The sequence below is a fragment of the Oncorhynchus keta genome, unplaced genomic scaffold (assembly GCF_023373465.1).
Source record: "Oncorhynchus keta strain PuntledgeMale-10-30-2019 unplaced genomic scaffold, Oket_V2 Un_contig_13747_pilon_pilon, whole genome shotgun sequence".
Lineage (NCBI taxonomy): Eukaryota > Metazoa > Chordata > Actinopteri > Salmoniformes > Salmonidae > Oncorhynchus > Oncorhynchus keta.
Genome location: NW_026278332.1, coordinates 32,501 through 53,251, shown reverse-complemented (window position 1 = coordinate 53,251; position 20,751 = coordinate 32,501). Strand labels below are relative to the sequence as shown.

The 20,751-nt window shown below is 46.1% G+C and overlaps 1 protein-coding gene and 1 pseudogene across 8 annotated transcripts in view; one reads left to right on the top strand and one right to left on the bottom strand.

Annotated features, from left to right (window-relative positions):
- Positions 1 to 410: 410 nt before the first annotated feature.
- On the bottom strand, positions 411 to 16,674 carry aspdh (aspartate dehydrogenase domain containing). Of its 7 annotated transcripts, XM_052501464.1 has the most exons (14): positions 16,594 to 16,674; positions 15,865 to 15,924; positions 14,683 to 14,827; positions 14,499 to 14,583; positions 13,888 to 14,037; positions 9,287 to 9,510; positions 8,571 to 8,715; positions 6,947 to 7,144; positions 6,166 to 6,231; positions 3,618 to 4,241; positions 3,032 to 3,487; positions 2,780 to 2,899; positions 1,903 to 2,467; positions 411 to 1,795 (listed from the first exon to the last, which is right to left on the bottom strand). In XM_052501464.1, exons 2-14 carry the CDS (start codon positions 15,917 to 15,919, stop codon positions 1,758 to 1,760), a joined length of 2,871 nt encoding a protein of 956 aa, XP_052357424.1. In that variant the 5' UTR covers positions 15,920 to 15,924; positions 16,594 to 16,674; the 3' UTR covers positions 411 to 1,757. The 7 variants fall into 7 exon arrangements, with proteins under 7 accessions (XP_052357424.1, XP_052357426.1, XP_052357425.1 ...); XM_052501466.1 differs by lacking the exons at positions 6,166 to 6,231; positions 6,947 to 7,144; positions 8,571 to 8,715 and adding an exon at positions 8,751 to 8,901 and having other exon boundaries at positions 14,683 to 14,848; positions 16,594 to 16,667; XM_052501465.1 differs by lacking the exons at positions 6,166 to 6,231; positions 6,947 to 7,144; positions 8,571 to 8,715 and adding an exon at positions 4,553 to 4,703 and having other exon boundaries at positions 14,683 to 14,848; positions 16,594 to 16,667.
- A 3,548-nt stretch (positions 16,675 to 20,222) lies between these two features.
- The window catches only part of LOC127918206 (lysoplasmalogenase-like protein TMEM86A), a 6,426-nt pseudogene continuing 5,897 nt past the window's right edge, over positions 20,223 to 20,751 (top strand). Inside the window, exons 1-3 of the transcript XR_008099464.1 lie at positions 20,223 to 20,246; positions 20,498 to 20,658; positions 20,703 to 20,737. The product of XR_008099464.1 is annotated as a lysoplasmalogenase-like protein TMEM86A (transcript). The remainder of the gene's footprint in view (positions 20,247 to 20,497; positions 20,659 to 20,702; positions 20,738 to 20,751) is intronic.

Sequence of the window (20,751 nt, the reverse complement as noted above, 5' to 3'; positions counted from 1 at the left end):
TATAAAAACTGTCTGGGCCTTGTACTGTATTAGAACCGGCATTACTGTGTGTAAAAACTGTTGATTGGTCACCTTTTAACCCTTCAGTCAGTGAGCCTGTGTTTGAGTGTTTTTCTTTGTGTGTTTGTGATGGAACACTGATTCTGCCTGCACTCTGAGGTTTAGGTAAATAGGTGGCGCTTCCGTCCTGAAAAGCTAGTGGTGTTTTTAGACAGCAGACTGTATTAGAGAGGAGCGAAGGGAAAAGGTCACAGGTTTGGGTGGATCCTATTCCCAGCGGTGCACAGCCAGACACCAAGATGAGTTGATCCAGATCCCACACTGCTGTGTCAGTTTGTTTGTTATAATCACACACCAGAGGAAGAGAAAATAAAGTCTATTCTATGTATTAATGATGAAACACAGGACTCTTCTCTTTTGTTGGGTTTTTACTACAACAGGAAATACTGTGAGAGCTTGAAACTATAAGCTTCTATCTGCACATTTTATTGACATTTGGTTATTCCTTGTTCTGTACAATGTTCTCTACATAGAGTACTACATAACTCAATTCATGTTAAGTTCAAAATAATACAAGAAAATTCATTCATTCAAACCAATTAGGCTTCAGAACCTTATTTTTGCAGATAGAACCTTCTAGTTTTAAGGTCACAATGGTGTGTGTGGTGTCAAGGCATAAAGATCATCATACATTACTGTTAACATGTATTACAGCTCAGTAGTGGATGTAACTGCATAAGAGCTGTAAAAGATGTGGGTTGTTGCTAGACGATAGCTAATGAATGTGGTGCCTGCCATCACCCTGAGAGAGTTGCTCATTTAACTTGTTACTTCACAAAGGCATGTTTTAATTTGTAGAGAGGAGGGAAGTGCTGCTGGGATACAGCAGTAGGATGTTGTGTAGGATGAAGGTGCAACATTTGATTCCCCAGAATTGTAGATGCAAACTAGAATGTTTTGTCAATCCTGATACAGTCACAACATATTATATGAAGCAAGCCCATCTTTGTAATACTGATAGTCACACCATATATGAAGCAAGCCCATCTTTGTAATACTGATAGTCACACCATATATGAAGCAAGCCCATCTTTGTAATACTGATAGTCACACCATATATGAAGCAAGCCCATCTTTGTAATACTGATAGTCACACCATATATGAAGCAAGCCCATCTTTGTAATACTGATAGTCACACCATATATGAAGCAAGCCCATCTTTGTAATACTGATAGTCACACCATATATGAAGCAAGCCCATCTTTGTCATACTGATAGTCACACCATATATGAAGCAAGCCCATCTTTGTCAATCCTGATACAGTCACACCATATATGAAGCAAGCCCATCTTTGTAATACTGATAGTCACACCATATATGAAGCAAGCCCATCTTTGTAATACTGATAGTCACACCATATATGAAGCAAGCCGAACTTTGCTCACACATGATCAGTAACTACAGACACAGCCACTGCAGACTGTTCAGTTCCATAGTGTAGTGTCTGTTTCAGTACCATAGTGTTGTGTAGTGTCTGTTTCAGTACCGTAATGTTGTGTAGTGTCTGTTTCAGTACCGTAATGTTGTGTAGTGTCTGCTTCAGTACCGTAATGTTGTGTAGTGTGTTTCAGTACCATAGTGTTGTGTAGTGTGTGTGTGTGTGTTTCAGTAATGTTGTGTAGTGTGTGTTTCAGTACCATAGTGTTGTGAGTGTTTGGTTGGTAGAGGGAATTGTCTTCTGAAATCCCTCCCTCTTCAGCACAAGTAAACCCGGCCTCCATGTCCCTTACACACTGAGAGAAGAAAAGGAGAGGATGGACCGTTAGACAACACAACCCTTCATGTTCTCACACTGATTCATGCGAGAGACACACACACACCCTTCTACAGCAGAACCCACCCAGTAAGCTGCTCCAGAAGGAGTTGTAGGTGGCACTCCCAGTTACAGCTCCAAGTTTGGCTGGGTTCCTCCTCACTGTATGCACTGTGAAGCCATTGGCACCAGTAACCTCCACCTCCACCACATGGTAATCACTTAGTCTAGGAGAGGGAGAGAAGCCATTGGCACCAGTAACCTCCACCTCCACCACATGGTATTCACTTAGTCTAGGAGAGGGAGAGAAGCCATTGGCACCAGTAACCTCCACCTCCACCACATGGTATTCACTTAGTCTAGGAGAGGGAGAGAAGCCATTGGCACCAGTAACCTCCAACTCCACCACATGGTATTCACTTAGTCTAGGAGAGGGAGAGAAGCCATTGGCCCCAGTAACCTCCACCACATGGTAATCACTTAGTCTAGGAGAGGGAGAGAAGTCATTGGCACCAGTAACCTCCACCACATGGTAATCACTTAGTCTAGGAGAGGGAGAGAAGCCATCGGCACCAGTAACCTCCACCTCCACCACATGGTATTCACTTAGTCTAGGAGAGGGAGAGAAGCTGTTGGCACCAGTAACCTCCACCTCCACCACATGGTATTCACTTAGTCTAGGAGAGGGAGAGAAGCCATTGGCCCCAGTAACCTCCACCACATGGTAATCACTTAGTCTAGGAGAGGGAGAGAAGTCATTGGCACCAGTAACCTCCACCTCATGGTATTCACTTAGTCTAGGAGAGGGAGAGAAGCCATTGGCACCAGTAACCTCCACCTCCACCACATGGTATTCACTTAGTCTAGGAGAGGGAGAGAAGCCATTGGCACCAGTAACCTCCACCTCCACCACATGGTATTCACTTAGTCTAGGAGAGGGAGAGAAGTCATTGGCCCCAGTAACCTCCACCACATGGTAATCACTTAGTCTAGGAGAGGGAGAGAAGTCATTGGCCCCAGTAACCTCCACCACATGGTAATCACTTAGTCTAGGAGAGGGAGAGAAGTCATTGGCCCCAGTAACCTCCACCACATGGTAATCACTTAGTCTAGGAGAGGGAGAGAAGTCATTGGCACCAGTAACCTCCACCTCCACCACATGGTATTCACTTAGTCTAGGAGAGGGAGAGAAGCTGTTGGCACCAGTAACCTCCACCTCCACCACATGGTAATCACTTAGTCTAGGAGAGGGAGAGAAGTCATTGGCCCCAGTAACCTCCACCACATGGTAATCACTTAGTCTAGGAGAGGGAGAGAAGTCATTGGCACCAGTAACCTCCACCTCCACCACATGGTATTCACTTAGTCTAGGAGAGGGAGAGAAGCCATCGGCCCCAGTAACCTCCACCTCCACCACATGGTATTCACTTAGTCTAGGAGAGGGAGAGAAGCCATCGGCACCAGTAACCTCCACCTCCACCACATGGTAATCACTTAGTCTAGGAGAGGGAGAGAAGCCATTGGCACCAGTAACCTCCACCTCCACCACATGGTATTCACTTAGTCTAGGAGAGGGAGAGAAGCCATTGGCACCAGTAACCTCCACCTCCACCACATGGTATTCACTTAGTCTAGGAGAGGGAGAGAAGCCATTGGCACCAGTAACCTCCACCTCCACCACATGGTAATCACTTAGTCTAGGAGAGGGAGAGAAGCCATTGGCACCAGTAACCTCCACCTCCACCACATGGTATTCACTTAGTCTAGGAGGGAGAGAAGCCATTGGCACCAGTAACCTCCACCTCCACCACATGGTATTCACTTAGTCTAGGAGAGGGAGAGAAGCCATTGGCACCAGTAACCTCCACCTCCACCACATGGTATTCACTTAGTCTAGGAGAGGGAGAGAAGCCATTGGCACCAGTAACCTCCACCTCCACCACATGGTATTCACTTAGTCTAGGAGAGGGAGAGAAGCCATTGGCACCAGTAACCTCCACCACATGGTATTCACTTAGTCTAGGAGAGGGAGAGAAGCCATTGGCACCAGTAACCTCCACCTCCACCACATGGTATTCACTTAGTCTAGGAGAGGGAGAGAAGTCATTGGCCCCAGTAACCTCCACCACATGGTATTCACTTAGTCTAGGAGAGGGAGAGAAGCCATTGGCACCAGTAACCTCCACCACATGGTAATCACTTAGTCTAGGAGAGGGAGAGAAGCCATTGGCCCTAGTAACATCCACCACATGGTAATCACTTAGTCTAGGAGAGGGAGAGAAGCCATTGGAACCAGTAACCTCCACCTCCACCACATGGTAATCACTTAGTCTAGGAGAGGGAGAGAAGTCATTGGCCCCAGTAACCTCCACCACATGGTAATCACTTAGTCTAGGAGAGGGAGAGAAGCCATTGGCCCCAGTAACCTCCACCACATGGTAATCACTTAGTCTAGAGAGGGAGAGAAGCCATTGGCACCAGTAACCTCCACCTCCACCACATGGTAATCACTTAGTCTAGGAGAGGGAGAGAAGCCATTGGCACCAGTAACCTCCACCACATGGTAATCACTTAGTCTAGGAGAGGGAGAGAAGCCATTGGCCCTAGTAACATCCACCACATGGTAATCACTTAGTCTAGGAGAGGGAGAGAAGCCATTGGAACCAGTAACCTCCACCTCCACCACATGGTAATCACTTAGTCTAGGAGAGGGAGAGAAGTCATTGGCCCCAGTAACCTCCACCACATGGTAATCACTTAGTCTAGGAGAGGGAGAGAAGCCATTGGCCCCAGTAACATCCACCACATGGTAATCACTTAGTCTAGGAGAGGGAGAGAAGCCATTGGCACCAGTAACCTCCACCTCCACCACATGGTAATCACTTAGTCTAGGAGAGGGAGAGAAGCCATTGGCACCAGTAACCTCCACCTCCACCACATGGTATTCACTTAGTCTAGGAGAGGGAGAGAGCCATTGGCACCAGTAACCTCAGTCCACCACATGGTATTCACTTAGTCTAGTGTCTGTTTCAGTACCCACCACAGTAATGTCTAGGAGAGGGAGAGTGGCACCAGTAACCTCCACCTCCACCACATGGTATTCACTTAGTCTAGGAGAGGGAGAGAAGCCATTGGCACCAGTAACCTCCAACTCCACCACATGGTATTCAGTTAGTCTAGGAGGGAGAGAAGCCATTGGCCCCAGTAACCTCCACCACATGGTAATCACTTAGTCTAGTGAGGGAGAGAAGTCATTGGCACCAGTAACCTCCACCACATGGTAATCACTTAGTCTAGTGAGGGAGAGAAGCCATTGGCAGTAACCCACCTCCACCACATGGTATTCACTTAGTCTAGAGAGGGAGAGAAGCCATCGGCACCAGTAACCTCCACCTCATGGTATTCACTTAGTCTAGAGAGGAGAGAAGTCATTGGCACCAGTAACCTCCACCTCCACCACATGGTATTCACTTAGTCTAGGAGAGGGAGAGAAGCCATTGGCACCAGTAACCTCCACCTCCCACATGGTATTCACTTAGTCTGGAGAGGAGAGAAGTCATTGGCCCCAGTAACCTCCACCACATGGTAATCACTTAGTCTAGGAGAAGAGAAGTCATTGGCCCCAGTAACCTCCACCACATGGTAATCACTTAGTCTAGGAGAGGGAGAGAAGTCATTGGCACCCAGTAACCTCCACCACATGGTAATCACTTAGTCTAGGAGAGGGAGAGAGAAGTCATTGGCACCAGTAACCTCCACCTCCACCACATGGTATCACAGAAGGAGAGAAGTAGGTGGCACCCCAGTAACCTCCACCTCCACCACATGGTAATCACTTAGTCTAGGAGAGGGAGAGAAGTCATTGGCCCCAGTAACCTCCACCACATGGTAATCACTTAGTCTAGGAGAGGGAAGAAGCATTGGCACCAGTAATTGGCCACCAGTAACCTCCACCTCCACCACATGGTAATCACTTAGTCTAGGAGAGGGAGAGAAGCCATTGGCACCAGTAACCTCCAACTCCACCACATGGTAATCACTTAGTCTAGGAGAGGGAGAGAAGCCATTGGCACCAGTAACCTCCACCTCCACCACATGGTAATCACTTAGTCTAGGAGAGGGAGAGAAGCCATTGGCACCAGTAACCTCCACCTCCACCACATGGTAATCACTTAGTCTAGGAGAGGGAGAGAAGCCATTGGCACCAGTAACCTCCACCTCCACCACATGGTAATCACTTAGTCTAGGAGAGGGAGAGAAGCCATTGGCACCAGTAACCTCCACCTCCACCACATGGTAATCACTTAGTCTAGGAGAGGGAGAGAAGCCATTGGCACCAGTAACCTCCACCTCCACCACATGGTAATCACTTAGTCTAGGAGAGGGAGAGAAGCCATTGGCACCAGTAACCTCCACCTCCACCACATGGTAATCACTTAGTCTAGGAGAGGGAGAGAAGCCAGTAACCTCCACCACATGGTATTCACCAGTAACCTCCACCTCCCTCCACCACATGGTATTCACTTAGTCTAGGAGAGGGAGAGAAGCCATTGGCACCAGTAACCTCCACCTCCACCACATGGTATTCACTTAGTCTAGGAGAGGGAGAGAAGCCATTGGCACCAGTAACCTCCACCTCCACCACATGGTATTCACTTAGTCTAGGAGAGGGAGAGAAGCCATTGGCACCAGTAACCTCCACCTCCACCACATGGTAATCACTTAGTCTAGGAGAGGGAGAAGCCATTGGCCCAGTAACCTCCACCCAATCACTGGTCTAGGAGAGGGAGAGAAGCCAGTAACCTCCACCTCCACCTCCACCACATGGTAATCACTTAGTCTAGGAGAGGGAGAGAAGCCATTGGCACCAGTAACCTCCACCTCCACCACATGGTAACCTCACTTAGTCTAGGAGAGGGAGAGAAGTCATTGGCCCCAGTAACCTCCACCACATGGTAATCACTTAGTCTAGGAGAGGGAGAGAAGTCATTGGCCCCAGTAACCTCCACCACATGGTAATCACTTAGTCTAGGAGAGGGAGAGAAGCCATTGGCACCAGTAATCACTTAGTCTAGGAGAGGGAGAGAAGCCATTGGCACCAGTAACCTCCAGGAGAGGGGAGAGAAGCCACCTCCACCACATGGTAATCACTTAGTCTAGGAGAGGGAGAGAAGCCATTGGCACCAGTAACCTCCACCTCCACCACATGGTAATCACTTAGTCTAGGAGAGGGAGAGAAGCCATTGGCACCAGTAACCTCCACCTCCACCACATGGTAATCACTTAGTCTAGGAGAGGGAGAGAAGCCATTGGCACCAGTAACCTCCACCTCCACCATGGTAATCACTTAGTCTAGGAGAGGGAGAGAACCATAACCTCCACACCAGTAACCTAGGAGAGGGAGAGAAGCCATCCACCTCCACCACATGGTATTCACTTAGTCTAGGAGAGGGAGAGACCAGCCTCCATTGGTACACAGTCTAACCTTGGCCCAGTAACCTCCACCCACATGGTATTCACTTAGTCTAGGAGAGGGAGAGAAGCCATTGGCACCAGTAACCTCCATTGGCCTCCACCACATGGTATTCACTTAGTCTAGGAGAGGGAGAGAAGCCATTGGCACCAGTAACCTCCACCTCCACCATGGTATTCACTTAGTCTAGGTATTCACTGGTAGTCTAGGAGAGGGAGAGAAGCCATTGGCACCAGTAACCTCCACCTCCACCTCCACCACATGGTATTCACTTAGTCTAGGAGAGGGAGAGAAGCCATTGGCACCAGTAACCTCCACCTCCACCACATGGTATTCACTTAGTCTAGGAGAGGGAGAGAAGTCATTGGCCCAGTAACCTCCACCTCCACCACATGGTAATCACTTAGTCTAGGAGAGGGAGAGAAGTCATTGGCCCCAGTAACCTCCACCACATGGTAATCACTTAGTCTAGGAGAGGGAGAGAAGTCATTGGCACCAGTAACCTCCACCTCCACCACATGGTATTCACCTCCACCACATGGTAGTCTAGGAGAGGGAGAGAAGCTGTTGGCACCAGTAACCTCCACCTCCACCACATGGTAATCACTTAGTCTAGGAGAGGGAGAGAAGTCATTGGCACCAGTAACCTCCACCTCCACCACATGGTATTCACTTAGTCTAGGAGAGGGAGAGAAGCCATTGGCACCAGTAACCTCCACCTCCACCACATGGTATTCACTTAGTCTAGGAGAGGGAGAGAAGCTTAGTCTCCACCTCCACCACATGGTAGAGGAGAGAGAAAGCCATTGGCACCAGTAACCTCCACCTCCACCACATGGTATTCACTTAGTCTAGGAGAGGGAGAGAAGCCATTGGCACCAGTAACCTCCACCTCCACCACATGGTAATCACTTAGTCTAGGAGAGGGAGAGAAGCCATTGGCACCAGTAACCTCCACCTCCACCACATGGTATTCACTTAGTCTAGGAGAGGGAGAGAAGCCATTGGCACCAGTAACCTCCACCTCCACCACATGGTATTCACTTAGTCTAGGAGAGGGAGAGAAGCCATTGGCACCAGTAACCTCCACCTCCACCACATGGTATTCACTTAGTCTAGGAGAGGGAGAGAAGCCATTGGCACCAGTAACCTCCACCACATGGTATTCACTTAGTCTAGGAGAGGGAGAGAAGCCATTGGCACCAGTAACCTCCACCTCCACCACATGGTAATCACTTAGTCTAGGAGAGGGAGAGAAGCCATTGGCACCAGTAACCTCCACCACATGGTAATCACTTAGTCTAGGAGAGGGAGAGAAGCCATTGGCCCTAGTAACATCCACCACATGGTAATCACTTAGTCTAGGAGAGGGAGAGAAGCCATTGGAACCAGTAACCTCCACCTCCACCACATGGTAATCACTTAGTCTAGGAGAGGGAGAGAAGTCATTGGCCCCAGTAACCTCCACCACATGGTAATCACTTAGTCTAGGAGAGGGAGAGAAGCCATTGGCCCCAGTAACATCCACCACATGGTAATCACTTAGTCTAGGAGAGGGAGAGAAGCCATTGGCACCAGTAACCTCCACCTCCACCACATGGTAATCACTTAGTCTAGGAGAGGGAGAGAAGTCATTGGCCCCAGTAACCTCCACCACATGGTAATCACTTAGTCTAGGAGATGGAGAGAAGCTGTTGTGTGACTATGACATAGCGGGCCAATGCCTTTGCCCTTGTTAGCAATACTAATTAGCCCTAGTTTCCTCTAAGTTTTGTACACTTGACTCAGTGCCAACCTTTCTAAAGAAAATATGCTGTGTAGAAGTGTGGGGGTGAATTAAGTTCTTGCACAGCTGTGCTTCAGAGAGCAGGGGTTCCTTAATTGAAACGTATTTTGTAACACTAGGGGCAGAACAAGCCCACCTCCTTGCTTGTTCTGTCCCTAGTGTTACAGTGCGCACTCTGAACTCTCTTGGGTTATTTAAGAAGCTTTGCTTACGCCGTATCCGACACAATCTCCCCCTGGACGCCAGCGAAACCCAGGGTCCCCGCTGCGATGGCCGCTGCCGCCATGGTGTTGACGTTGTTAGGGGCGACGGGACAGAGCTCTGCCACGGAGCCATTGAATAAGACCCGCCTCCCCTCATCCTCTGTCCAATCAGACAGCACGTCTCCTGTCAGACGGAAACATGACGGGTGCTTGGACATCCGGATGAACAGTGCCTTCAAGCAAACAACAAGAGGAGGGGCGTGAGATTAGTAAAGAAAGAGGAACAGAGGCGGAGGAGGGATTTGTACATCAGTAATACAACAGAAACTCTAAGATTTAAAGGGAATAGAGAGCATTAGTAATAGTGTATTTTTGTAGGAACTAACTCCACCATGGTTCGTTGGACAAAGTCTATGGGGAAATGAATGGCGTTTTTGTAGGGGTTTTGGGAAAAGGCAGAAAATAAAGTCTATGTAACAGCATTCTGTCCATTACAACAATTCTGTATGCTCTATGTAACAGCATTCTGTCTAGTACAACCATTCTGTATGCTCTATGTAACAGCATTCTGTCCAGTATAACCATTCTGTATGCTCTATGTAACAGCATTCTGTCCAGTATAACCATTCTGTATGCTCTATGTAACAGCATTCTGTCTAGTACAACCATTCTGTATGCTCTATGTAACAGCATTCTGTCCAGTACAACCATTCTGCATGCTCTATGTAACAGCATTCTGTCCAGTATAACCATTCTGCATGCTCTATGTAACAGCATTCTGTCTAGTACAACCATTCTGTATGCTCTATGTAACAGCATTCTGTCTAGTACAACCATTCTGCATGCTCTATGTAACAGCATTCTGTCTAGTACAACCATTCTGCATGCTCTATGTAACAGCCTTCTGTCCAGTATAACCATTCTGTATGCTCTATGTAACAGCATTCTGTCCAGTATAACCATTCTGCATGCTTTATGTAACAGCATTCTGTCCAGTACAACCATTCTGCATGCTCTATGTAACAGCATTCTGTCCAGTATAACCATTCTGTATGCTCTATGTAACAGCCTTCTGTCCAGTATAACCATTCTGTATGCTCTATGTAACAGCATTCTGTCCAGTATAACCATTCTGCATGCTCTATGTAACAGCATTCTGTCTAGTACAACCATTCTGTATGCTCTATGTAACAGCATTCTGTCCAGTACAACCATTCTGTATGCTCTATGTAACAGCATTCTGTCCAGTATAACCATTCTGTATGCTCTATGTAACAGCATTCTGTCCAGTATAACCATTCTGCATGCTCTATGTAACAGCATTCTGTCCAGTATAACCATTCTGCATGCTCTATGTAACAGCATTCTGTCCAGTACAACCATTCTGCATGCTCTATGTAACAGCATTCTGTCCAGTATAACCATTCTGTATGCTCTATGTAACAACATTCTGTCCAGTATAACCATTCTGCATGCTCTATGTAACAGCATTCTGTCCAGTATAACCATTCTGCATGCTCTATGTAACAGCATTCTGTCCAGTACAACCATTCTGCATGCTTTATGTAACAGCATTCTGTCCAGTACAACCATTCTGCATGCTCTATGTAACAGCATTCTGTCCAGTATAACCATTCTGCATGCTCTATGTAACAGCATTCTGTCCAGTACAACCATTCTGCATGCTTTATGTAACAGCATTCTGTCCAGTATAACCATTCTGCATGCTCTATGTAACAGCATTCTGTCCAGTATAACCATTCTGTATGCTCTATGTAACAGCATTCTGTCCAGTATAACCATTCTGTATGCTCTATGTAACAGCATTCTGTCCAGTATAACCATTCTGTATGCTCTATGTAACAGCATTCTGTCCAGTATAACCATTCTGTATGCTCTATGTAACAGCATTCTGTCCAGTATAACCATTCTGTATGCTCTATGTAACAGCATTCTGTCCAGTATAACCATTCTGCATGCTTTATGTAACAGCATTCTGTCCAGTACAACCATTCTGCATGCTCTATGTAACAGCATTCTGTCCAGTATAACCATTCTGTATGCTCTATGTAACAGCATTCTGTCCAGTATAACCATTCTGTATGCTCTATGTAACAGCATTCTGTCCAGTATAACCATTCTGCATGCTTTATGTAACAGCATTCTGTCCAGTATAACCATTCTGCATGCTTTATGTAACAGCATTCTGTCCAGTATAACCATTCTGCATGCTCTATGTAACAGCATTCTGTCCAGTACAACCATTCTGTATGCTCTATGTAACAGCATTCTGTCCAGTATAACCATTCTGCATGCTTTATGTAACAGCATTCTGTCCAGTACAACCATTCTGCATGCTTTATGTAACAGCATTCTGTCCAGTATAACCATTCTGTATGCTCTATGTAACAGCATTCTGTCTAGTACAACCATTCTGCATGCTCTATGTAACAGCATTCTGTCCAGTACAACCATTCTGCATGCTTTATGTAACAGCATTCTGTCCAGTATAACCATTCTGCATGCTCTATGTAACAGCATTCTGTCCAGTATAACCATTCTGCATGCTTTATGTAACAGCATTCTGTCCAGTATAACCATTCTGTATGCTCTATGTAACAGCATTCTGTCCAGTATAACCATTCTGCATGCTCTATGTAACAGCATTCTGTCCAGTATAACCATTCTGTATGCTCTATGTAACAGCATTCTGTCCAGTATAACCATTCTGCATGCTCTATGTAACAGCATTCTGTCCAGTATAACCATTCTGCATGCTTTATGTAACAGCATTCTGTCCAGTACAACCATTCTGCATGCTCTATGTAACAGCATTCTGTCCAGTATAACCATTCTGCATGCTTTATGTAACAGCATTCTGTCCAGTATAACCATTCTGCATGCTCTATGTAACAGCATTCTGTCCAGTATAACCATTCTGCATGCTTTATGTAACAGCATTCTGTCCAGTACAACCATTCTGCATGCTCTATGTAACAGCATTCTGTCCAGTACAACCATTCTGCATGCTCTATGTAACAGCATTCTGTCCAGTATAACCATTCTGTATGCTCTATGTAACAGCATTCTGTCCAGTATAACCATTCTGCATGCTCTATGTAACAGCATTCTGTCCAGTATAACCATTCTGTATGCTCTATGTAACAGCATTCTGTCCAGTATAACCATTCTGCATGCTTTATGTAACAGCATTCTGTCCAGTATAACCATTCTGCATGCTTTATGTAACAGCATTCTGTCCAGTATAACCATTCTGCATGCTCTATGTAACAGCATTCTGTCCAGTACAACCATTCTGCATGCTCTATGTAACAGCATTCTGTCCAGTATAACCATTCTGCATGCTTTATGTAACAGCATTCTGTCCAGTACAACCATTCTGCATGCTCTATGTAACAGCATTCTGTCCAGTATAACCATTCTGCATGCTCTATGTAACAGCATTCTGTCCAGTATAACCATTCTGTATGCTCTATGTAACAACATTCTGTCTAGTACAACCATTCTGCATGCTCTATGTAACAACATTCTGTCCAGTACAACCATTCTGCATGCTCTATGTAACAGCATTCTGTCCAGTATAACCATTCTGTATGCTCTATGTAACAACATTCTGTCTAGTACAACCATTCTGCATGCTCTATGTAACAGCATTCTGTCCAGTATAACCATTCTGCATGCTCTATGTAACAGCATTCTGTCCAGTATAACCATTCTGCATGCTCTATTTAACAGCATTCTGTCCAGTATAACCATTCTGCATGCTCTATGTAACAGCATTCTGTCCAGTATAACCATTCTGCATGCTTTATGTAACAGCATTCTGTCCAGTATAACCATTCTGTATGCTCTATGTAACAGCATTCTGTCCAGTATAACCATTCTGCATGCTTTATGTAACAGCATTCTGTCCAGTACAACCATTCTGCATGCTCTATGTAACAGCATTCTGTCCAGTATAACCATTCTGCATGCTCTATGTAACAGCATTCTGTCCAGTACAACCATTCTGTATGCTCTATGTAACAGCATTCTGTCCAGTACAACCATTCTGTATGCTCTATGTAACAGCATTCTGTCCAGTACAACCATTCTGTATGCTCTATGTAACAGCATTCTGTCCAGTATAACCATTCTGTATGCTCTATGTAACAGCATTCTGTCCAGTACAACCATTCTGTATGCTCTATGTAACAGCATTCTGTCCAGTACAACCATTCTGTATGCTCTATGTAACAGCATTCTGTCCAGTACAACCATTCTGTATGCTCTATGTAACAGCATTCTGTCCAGTACAACCATTCTGTATGCTCTATGTAACAGCATTCTGTCCAGTATAACCATTCTGCATGCTCTACTCTGACATTTCAGAAGATTAGAAATAGAGAACAATGACCTTCTTCACCTTTAATAACAATCTGAATTGAATCTCATATTAATGAGGTCAACACATTCTCTTATACTAACTCTTATATATTAACTTAACTATCTACATAACGTAACCAACTTAACTATTAACTATGCTATCCCTTATAAATGAACATATTGTATTTGTTAAGTCCTCTTTCCTCCTCCCTCCTTCCCTGCACCTTTAAAGATCCACTATCATTGAGTCTCAGGATATCCTGGCCTCCCCACAATGCACCACTGGGGACATATAGGGTCCTCCCATGATGCTCTGCAGCCTGGCGCAGTTCCTGGTTCAGCTGTGTGTCTGAGAGGGCTGAAGGAGAGCCCACCTAAAACAGAGGCAGACAGACAGAGAGAGGGAGAGGGAGGGAGGGAGAGAGGGAGGGTGTAGTAGTTACCTAATTTCTGGTTCACAGCGTAACAAATTACTTTAAAAGAAAGAAATTAGACCAGAATCTTTTCAAGGACTACCTCCGTACTGTAACTTGTGTTTCAGATTGGTGTGTGAGGGAAATCCTCCTTTTATCCTGTTGTCATTAGCATATACTGTTAGTATTTATTTATATAGGCATGTTATGCTAGGTGTTTTGCCAGGTTATCCATGCTAGCTAAAGAATGTTCAATAAGAGATAATGCTCTAAGGTGTTCATGTAGATGTTGTTAGAAACAGAGAGAGATCTTACAAGAAAAGGGAAACAGAGAGAGAGAGAGGGATCTTACTAAAAAATAGAAACAGAGAGAGAGATAGGGATCTTACTAGAAAATAGAAACAGAGAGAGAGAGATCTTACCAGAAAATGGGCCTTAGAGAGGAACTGGACTCCAAAGTCTTTTACAATTTTGGGATGACACACCTCCACAATCACATCAGCACCCCTAGAACACACACACACACACACACACACACACACACACATTACTTGTGCACATGACATAACACACATTACAGTGTGTGTGTGTGACGTGGCTCTCTACCTGTCTGTAAAGTCTGGGAGGTTGTGTAGAATGAGCTCCTCAGCCACTGATTCCCTGAGTTTGTCAGTGTTTCTGTTCCACACAAAGACCAGTGTCAGGCCCACCTGGGCCCCTTCTCTCTGGAGCCGGTCCACAAGGTACTGCCCTGGAAGTTCAACACGTTCACCTTGAATGGGCAGCGTTTACACAGGCAGAACAATTCTGATATGTTGTCCACTTACTGGCAAAGGGCTGATCTGATTGGTCAAAAGACCAATTGGTGAAAGGAATATCAGAATTGGGCTGGCTGTGTAATCACAGGAGGTTGGTGGCACCTTAATCGGGGAGAACAGTCATGTGGTAATGACTGGAGCGATATGAGTGGATTGGTAACAAGCATATAAACATGGTTTCCATGTGTTCAATGCCATTCCGTTTGCTCCGTTGTGGACATTATGATGTAGTACTGAGTACTACATACAGTAGTAGGCAATACAAACTGAAAACCATCAATACAACAAAAGGCCTATCATAAATATATACAATCAACATTATGAATACCAGTAGGTACAGATGTAGGATCTAAATTTGATCACCCTGTTGCAGGACAACTTGTAGTGTATTTCAGTTTTTAAAAAGTCTTCTGAAGTTTGTAATTTCCACTCTGAAATTTCAGACTTGATTTTCCCTAACAAAAAATGTTTCACCCCCCCACAAAAATGTCCTTTTATAATAATCCACATAATAATGCACATTTCCTGTTGCTGCAGGATTATTTTCCTGCTGTAGCAAACTGGCTCAAATTAAGATCCTACATCTGTAGATAAAAGGTCAAACAGAACATGAACCTGATGAACTCTCCGCCCAATCAGTACATTAGTTGATCAATTAACAATCAGACAGAGAAGAAACCCAGCAGTACTTAGGCCCTCGAGAGCCTGGAAATGAATGACCCTGTTGTAAAGTGGCATGATTTACGAAGATGGGACCTACTGACACAGACTGACCACAGCAATCAACCCAGGGACTGCAGCTGAAAATTAGCCAGCTGGCTAAAACTGGCACTTTTATAGTAATGTTGATGAATGTGCATCTTCCCTGTAAAACCACATTCAATAAATGAATCCATTCCACAGTGAGAACCTATGAGATGTGGTGAGGAGGGAGGAAGAGATGAGGAAGAGAGGAGAATACAGCACTGACCTAAATGTCCATATCCCACAACTCCAATTCTCATCACTGGCAACATGTCAGTCATGGTTCCTGGTGAGAAAGAAGACAAGAGAAGACAAGTATATGAGTTGATAATTCCCACTGCCAGTGAACCTCTCCTTCTCTCATGACCTCACACCTCACTCCACCCACCTCCCCATGACCTCACACCTCACTCCACCCACCTCCCCATGACCTCACACCTCACTCCACCCACCTCCCCATGACCTCACACCTCACTCCACCCACCTCCCCATGACCTCACACCTCACTCCACCCACCTCCCCATGACCTCACACCTCACTCCACCCACCTCCCCATGACCTCACACCTCACTCCACCCACCTCCCCATGACCTCACACCTCACTCCACCCACCTCCCCATGGTGCCAGAGAGACTGGCTCTTCAAACTATCCATGACCCCTCTGACCCGGCCAATGATTGCTTGCCAGGGTTCAGGTTGTTAGGAGGCTGGACACCTGAACATCCTCACTTCCTTTCCAGGTCAGAGCCTCACTGTAGATTTATACAGCCCTTCCTTCTCTCATTGGGCCATCAGCTATTGTATTATATACAGCTTTATCATTGTTTCTATTCTCTCTCTCTCTCTCTCTCTCTCTCAGCTCTTCATCTTTTCAAGGCCTTCTCTTAGTACCTAGACCCTATCTACTCTGGTGGTCCTCAAAACTCTCCTTTTAACAACGTTTACTGCTACTCACCGGTGAATTCCTCTCCCTGCTCTCTTTCTCTCCAAACCTTCTCCTTCGCAATCTACATTCCAACTGACACCCCTTCTCAGAGGATTGTGGGAAAGGTAGGGGTCAAAGTCCGACTCTGAGAGAATATGTTAATTATTAGTCCCTGTATCAGTGAAATTGTTGTGGGTTTTGTTTTTGAACCCACACATTTTCACAAAGTTTAGCAGCCGTGAAAGGAAACTACCTGAACAAGTCATAGATTATGGACAAACCGAATGATAACTACACTGCCGTTATCTGACTGATAATATATTTGATGGATTTTATCTATGTTTTGATCAACACAATTTCTGTTGGTCTTGTAATGGACACAGCAAAGCCTATGAGCTGCGCCACACATGGAAGTGATTACAACTGAATGTGGGACAATGTAATGTACACAGTACAATGTACACAGTAGCCTAAGTCACATGCTGCCTCCAGTGGCAACACAGTCGTAGAAGCATCAAATGAATACCATTACAACATTGTCTGTGTGTGACGTCATACCGGCATCCTGCTAGTTAATGACCTATTCTGCCCTTAGATCACCTGACCCGACAGGCCAGTTGACCCTCTTGGTGGTAGGGTTCTGGGTTCACTACAGGTTCACTATCGTTCATAGAACTAGGGTTAGAACCCTTAGTGTTGGTATGACTGAATGTATCTACTGCCACCGTGTGGACAAACTAAGTACTGCTGGTGACTGTTGCATACAGTGGTGGATAGACACACTTTAAGTAGAGTGAGTCGCTGTATTCCTCAAAATGTATCACATACCAACTAATACTTGTCTTTATTTACAACCTTGAGGCAGGTTTGAGAATGGTTTTGATGAGATGCTGACAGAGATTGTATATTGTACAGGGATTGTTGTAGGACTGTCCCCAAGGTAATAGCCATGCTATCTGACATTGGCTACTGACACAAGTCCTTATTCTGCATGTCAGAGGGACATATTTGTAGCCTGGTCCCAGATCTGTTTGCACTTTTGACTACTAAATTCCATTAGGAATTGGCAGTAGAGCCGAGACAGACTGGCACCCATGCTAGCATATTTGTTCTACATAATATATATACCCTATATTCTTCTTCTTATATTCTTCTTCACCCTATATTCTAAATATCTGAACGTTCCACAGCCTTGTTCAGAGTCATGTGTTCTACTGAACACAGCCCGGTTCAGAGCCATGTGTCCTACTGAACACAGCCTGGTTCAGAGCTATGTGTCCTACTGAACACAGCCGGGTTCAGAGTCATGTGTCCTACTGAACACAGCCAGGTTCAGAGTCATGTGTCCTACTGAACACAGCCCGGTTCAGAGTCATGTGTCCTACTGAAGACAGCCCGGTTCAGAGCTATGTGTCCTACTGAAGACAGCCCGGTTCAGAGCTATGTGTCCTACTGAACACAGCCCGGTTCAGAGTCATGTGTCCTACTGAACACAGCCTGATTCAGAGCTATGTGTCCTACTGAACACAGCCGGGTTCAGAGTCATGTGTTCTACTGAACACAGCCCGGTTCAGAGTCATGTGCCCTACTGAACACAGCCTTGTTCAGAGTCATGTGTCTACTGAACACAGCCCGGTTCAGAGTCATGTGTCCTACTGAACACAGCCTGATTCAGAGCTATGTGTCCTACTGAACACAGCTGGGTTCAGAGTCATGTGTCCTACTGAACACAGCCCAGTTCAGAGTCATGTGTCCTACTGAACACAGCCCGGTTCAGAGTCATGTGTCCTACTGAAGACAGCCCGGTTCAGAGCTATGTGTCCTACTGAAGACAGCCCGGTTCAGAGCTATGTGTCCTACTGAACACAGCCCGGTTCAGAGTCATGTGTCCTACTGAACACAGCCTGATTCAGAGCTATGTGTCCTACTGAACACAGCCGGGTTCAGAGTCATGTGTCCTACTGAACACAGCCGGGTTCAGAGTCATGTGTCCTACTGAACACAGCCAGGTTCAGAGTCATGTGTCCTTACTTGCAGAGCACAGCCCGGTCTCAGAGCTATGTGTCCTACTGAACACAGCCCGGTTCAGAGTCATGTGTCCTACTGAACACAGCCCGGTTCAGAGCTATGTGTCCTACTGAACACAGCCGGGTTCAGAGTCATGTGTCCTACTGAACACAGCCAGGTTCAGAGTCATGTGTCCTACTGAACACAGCCCAGTTCAGAGTCATGTGTCCTACTGAACACAGCCCAGTTCAGAGTCATGTGTCCTACTGAACACAGCCCGGTTCAGAGTCATGTGTCCTACTGAACACAGCCCGGTTCAGAGCTATGTGTCCTACTGAACACAGCCCGGTTCAGAGCTCATGTGTCCTACTGAACACAGCCCGGTTCAGAGCCATGTGTCCTACTGAACACAGCCTGGTTCAGAGTCATGTGTCCTACTGAACACAGCCTGATTCAGAGTCATGTGTCCTACTGAACACAGCCCGGTTCAGAGTCATGTGTCCTACTGAACACAGCCCGGTTCAGAGCTATGTGTCCTACTGAACACAGCCCGGTTCAGAGTCATGTGTCCTACTGAACACAGCCTGATTCAGAGCTATGTGTCCTACTGAACACAGCCCGGTTCAGAGTCATGTGTCCTACTGAACACAGCCTGATTCAGAGCCATGTGTCCTACTGAACACAGCCTGATTCAGAGCTATGTGTCCTACTGAACACAGCCTGATTCAGAGCTGTGTGTCCTACTGAACACAGCCTGATTCAGAGCTATGTGTCCTACTGAACACAGCCTGATTCAGAGCTATGTGTCCTACTGAACACAGCCCGGTTCAGAGTCATGTGTCCTACTGAACACAGCCCGGTTCAGAGTCATGTGTCCTACTGAACACAGCCCGGTTCAGAGTCATGTGTCCTACTGAACACAGCCCGGTTCAGAGTCATGTGTCCTACTGAACACAGCCTGATTCAGAGCTATGTGTCCTACTGAACACAGCCTGATTCAGAGCTGTGTGTCCTACTGAACACAGCCTGATTCAGAGCTGTGTGTCCTACTGAACACAGCCCGGTTCAGAGTCATGTGTCCTACTGAACACAGCCTGATTCAGAGCTATGTGTCCTACTGAACACAGCCTGATTCAGAGCTATGTGTCCTACTGAACACAGCCTGATTCAGAGCTGTGTGTCCTACTGAACACAGCCCGGTTCAGAGTCATGTGTCCTACTGAACACAGCCTGATTCAGAGCTATGTGTCCTACTGAACACAGCCCGGTTCAGAGTCATGTCTTAATACATGGCTCTGGCCCACACACCCTGATTCATGATGTCACTATCTGGTCTAGTTGGATGGGCCAAGGGTCACTACTGGCAGAGTTGAAAAGTAAAACTGAGAGGAGGAGACATTGGGCATTGATTATAACTGAGCAATCTGACAGATAACGTGTCACTGTGATTGCTCCAAAGTTCAATGTCGACCGGCACCAAGAGACAGGGACACACTCAGACAGACTGAACCAGTGGAGAGAGAAGACACATGAAGTCCAGAGGAGAAGAGAAACACATGAAATCCTCTGGAAGGAGGCAGGACTGAAGGAAACCCGTACCCCAGATAACACAGCTCTTGGTTCTGAGAGTGGACATCCTGAAACAGCCGCCTATGACCAAGACAGCCCAGTTCACGGTATGATCCTTATCTAATCACACACACACACACGCATGCATACACAGCATACACACACTTTTTTGTGTTAATGTATAATAATGGAATTATTTAAAATCTCTCATATTAACTACCTCCCTTCCTCTTCAGAGTCTCCTGTGTCCTACTGAACACAGCCCTCTCCTTCAGAGCCTCTCCTGTCCTCTCCTCTCTCTCCACAGCCTCCCTCTTCAGAACCTCCCCTTCCTTCCTCTCTCTCCTCTCTCTCTCAGCCTCTCTTCAGAGCTCTGTACTGTGTTCTGCTACTCTCACAGCCGTTCTTCCTGGCCATTGTATACTTCTATCTGTGTCCTACTCCTCCCCCTCCATCCTAGCTGCGGCTATTAAGGCCGCCCCTGTCATCTCATTGGCTCTCCTGGTGCTGAGCTACAAAGCCTGAGGAGTCTCCTCGCTATGGGGGCCTGATCTTCTCGGCAGGCGGAGACTGTTGCCTTATATGGCCCAGAGTCATGGTAATGAGAGCTTT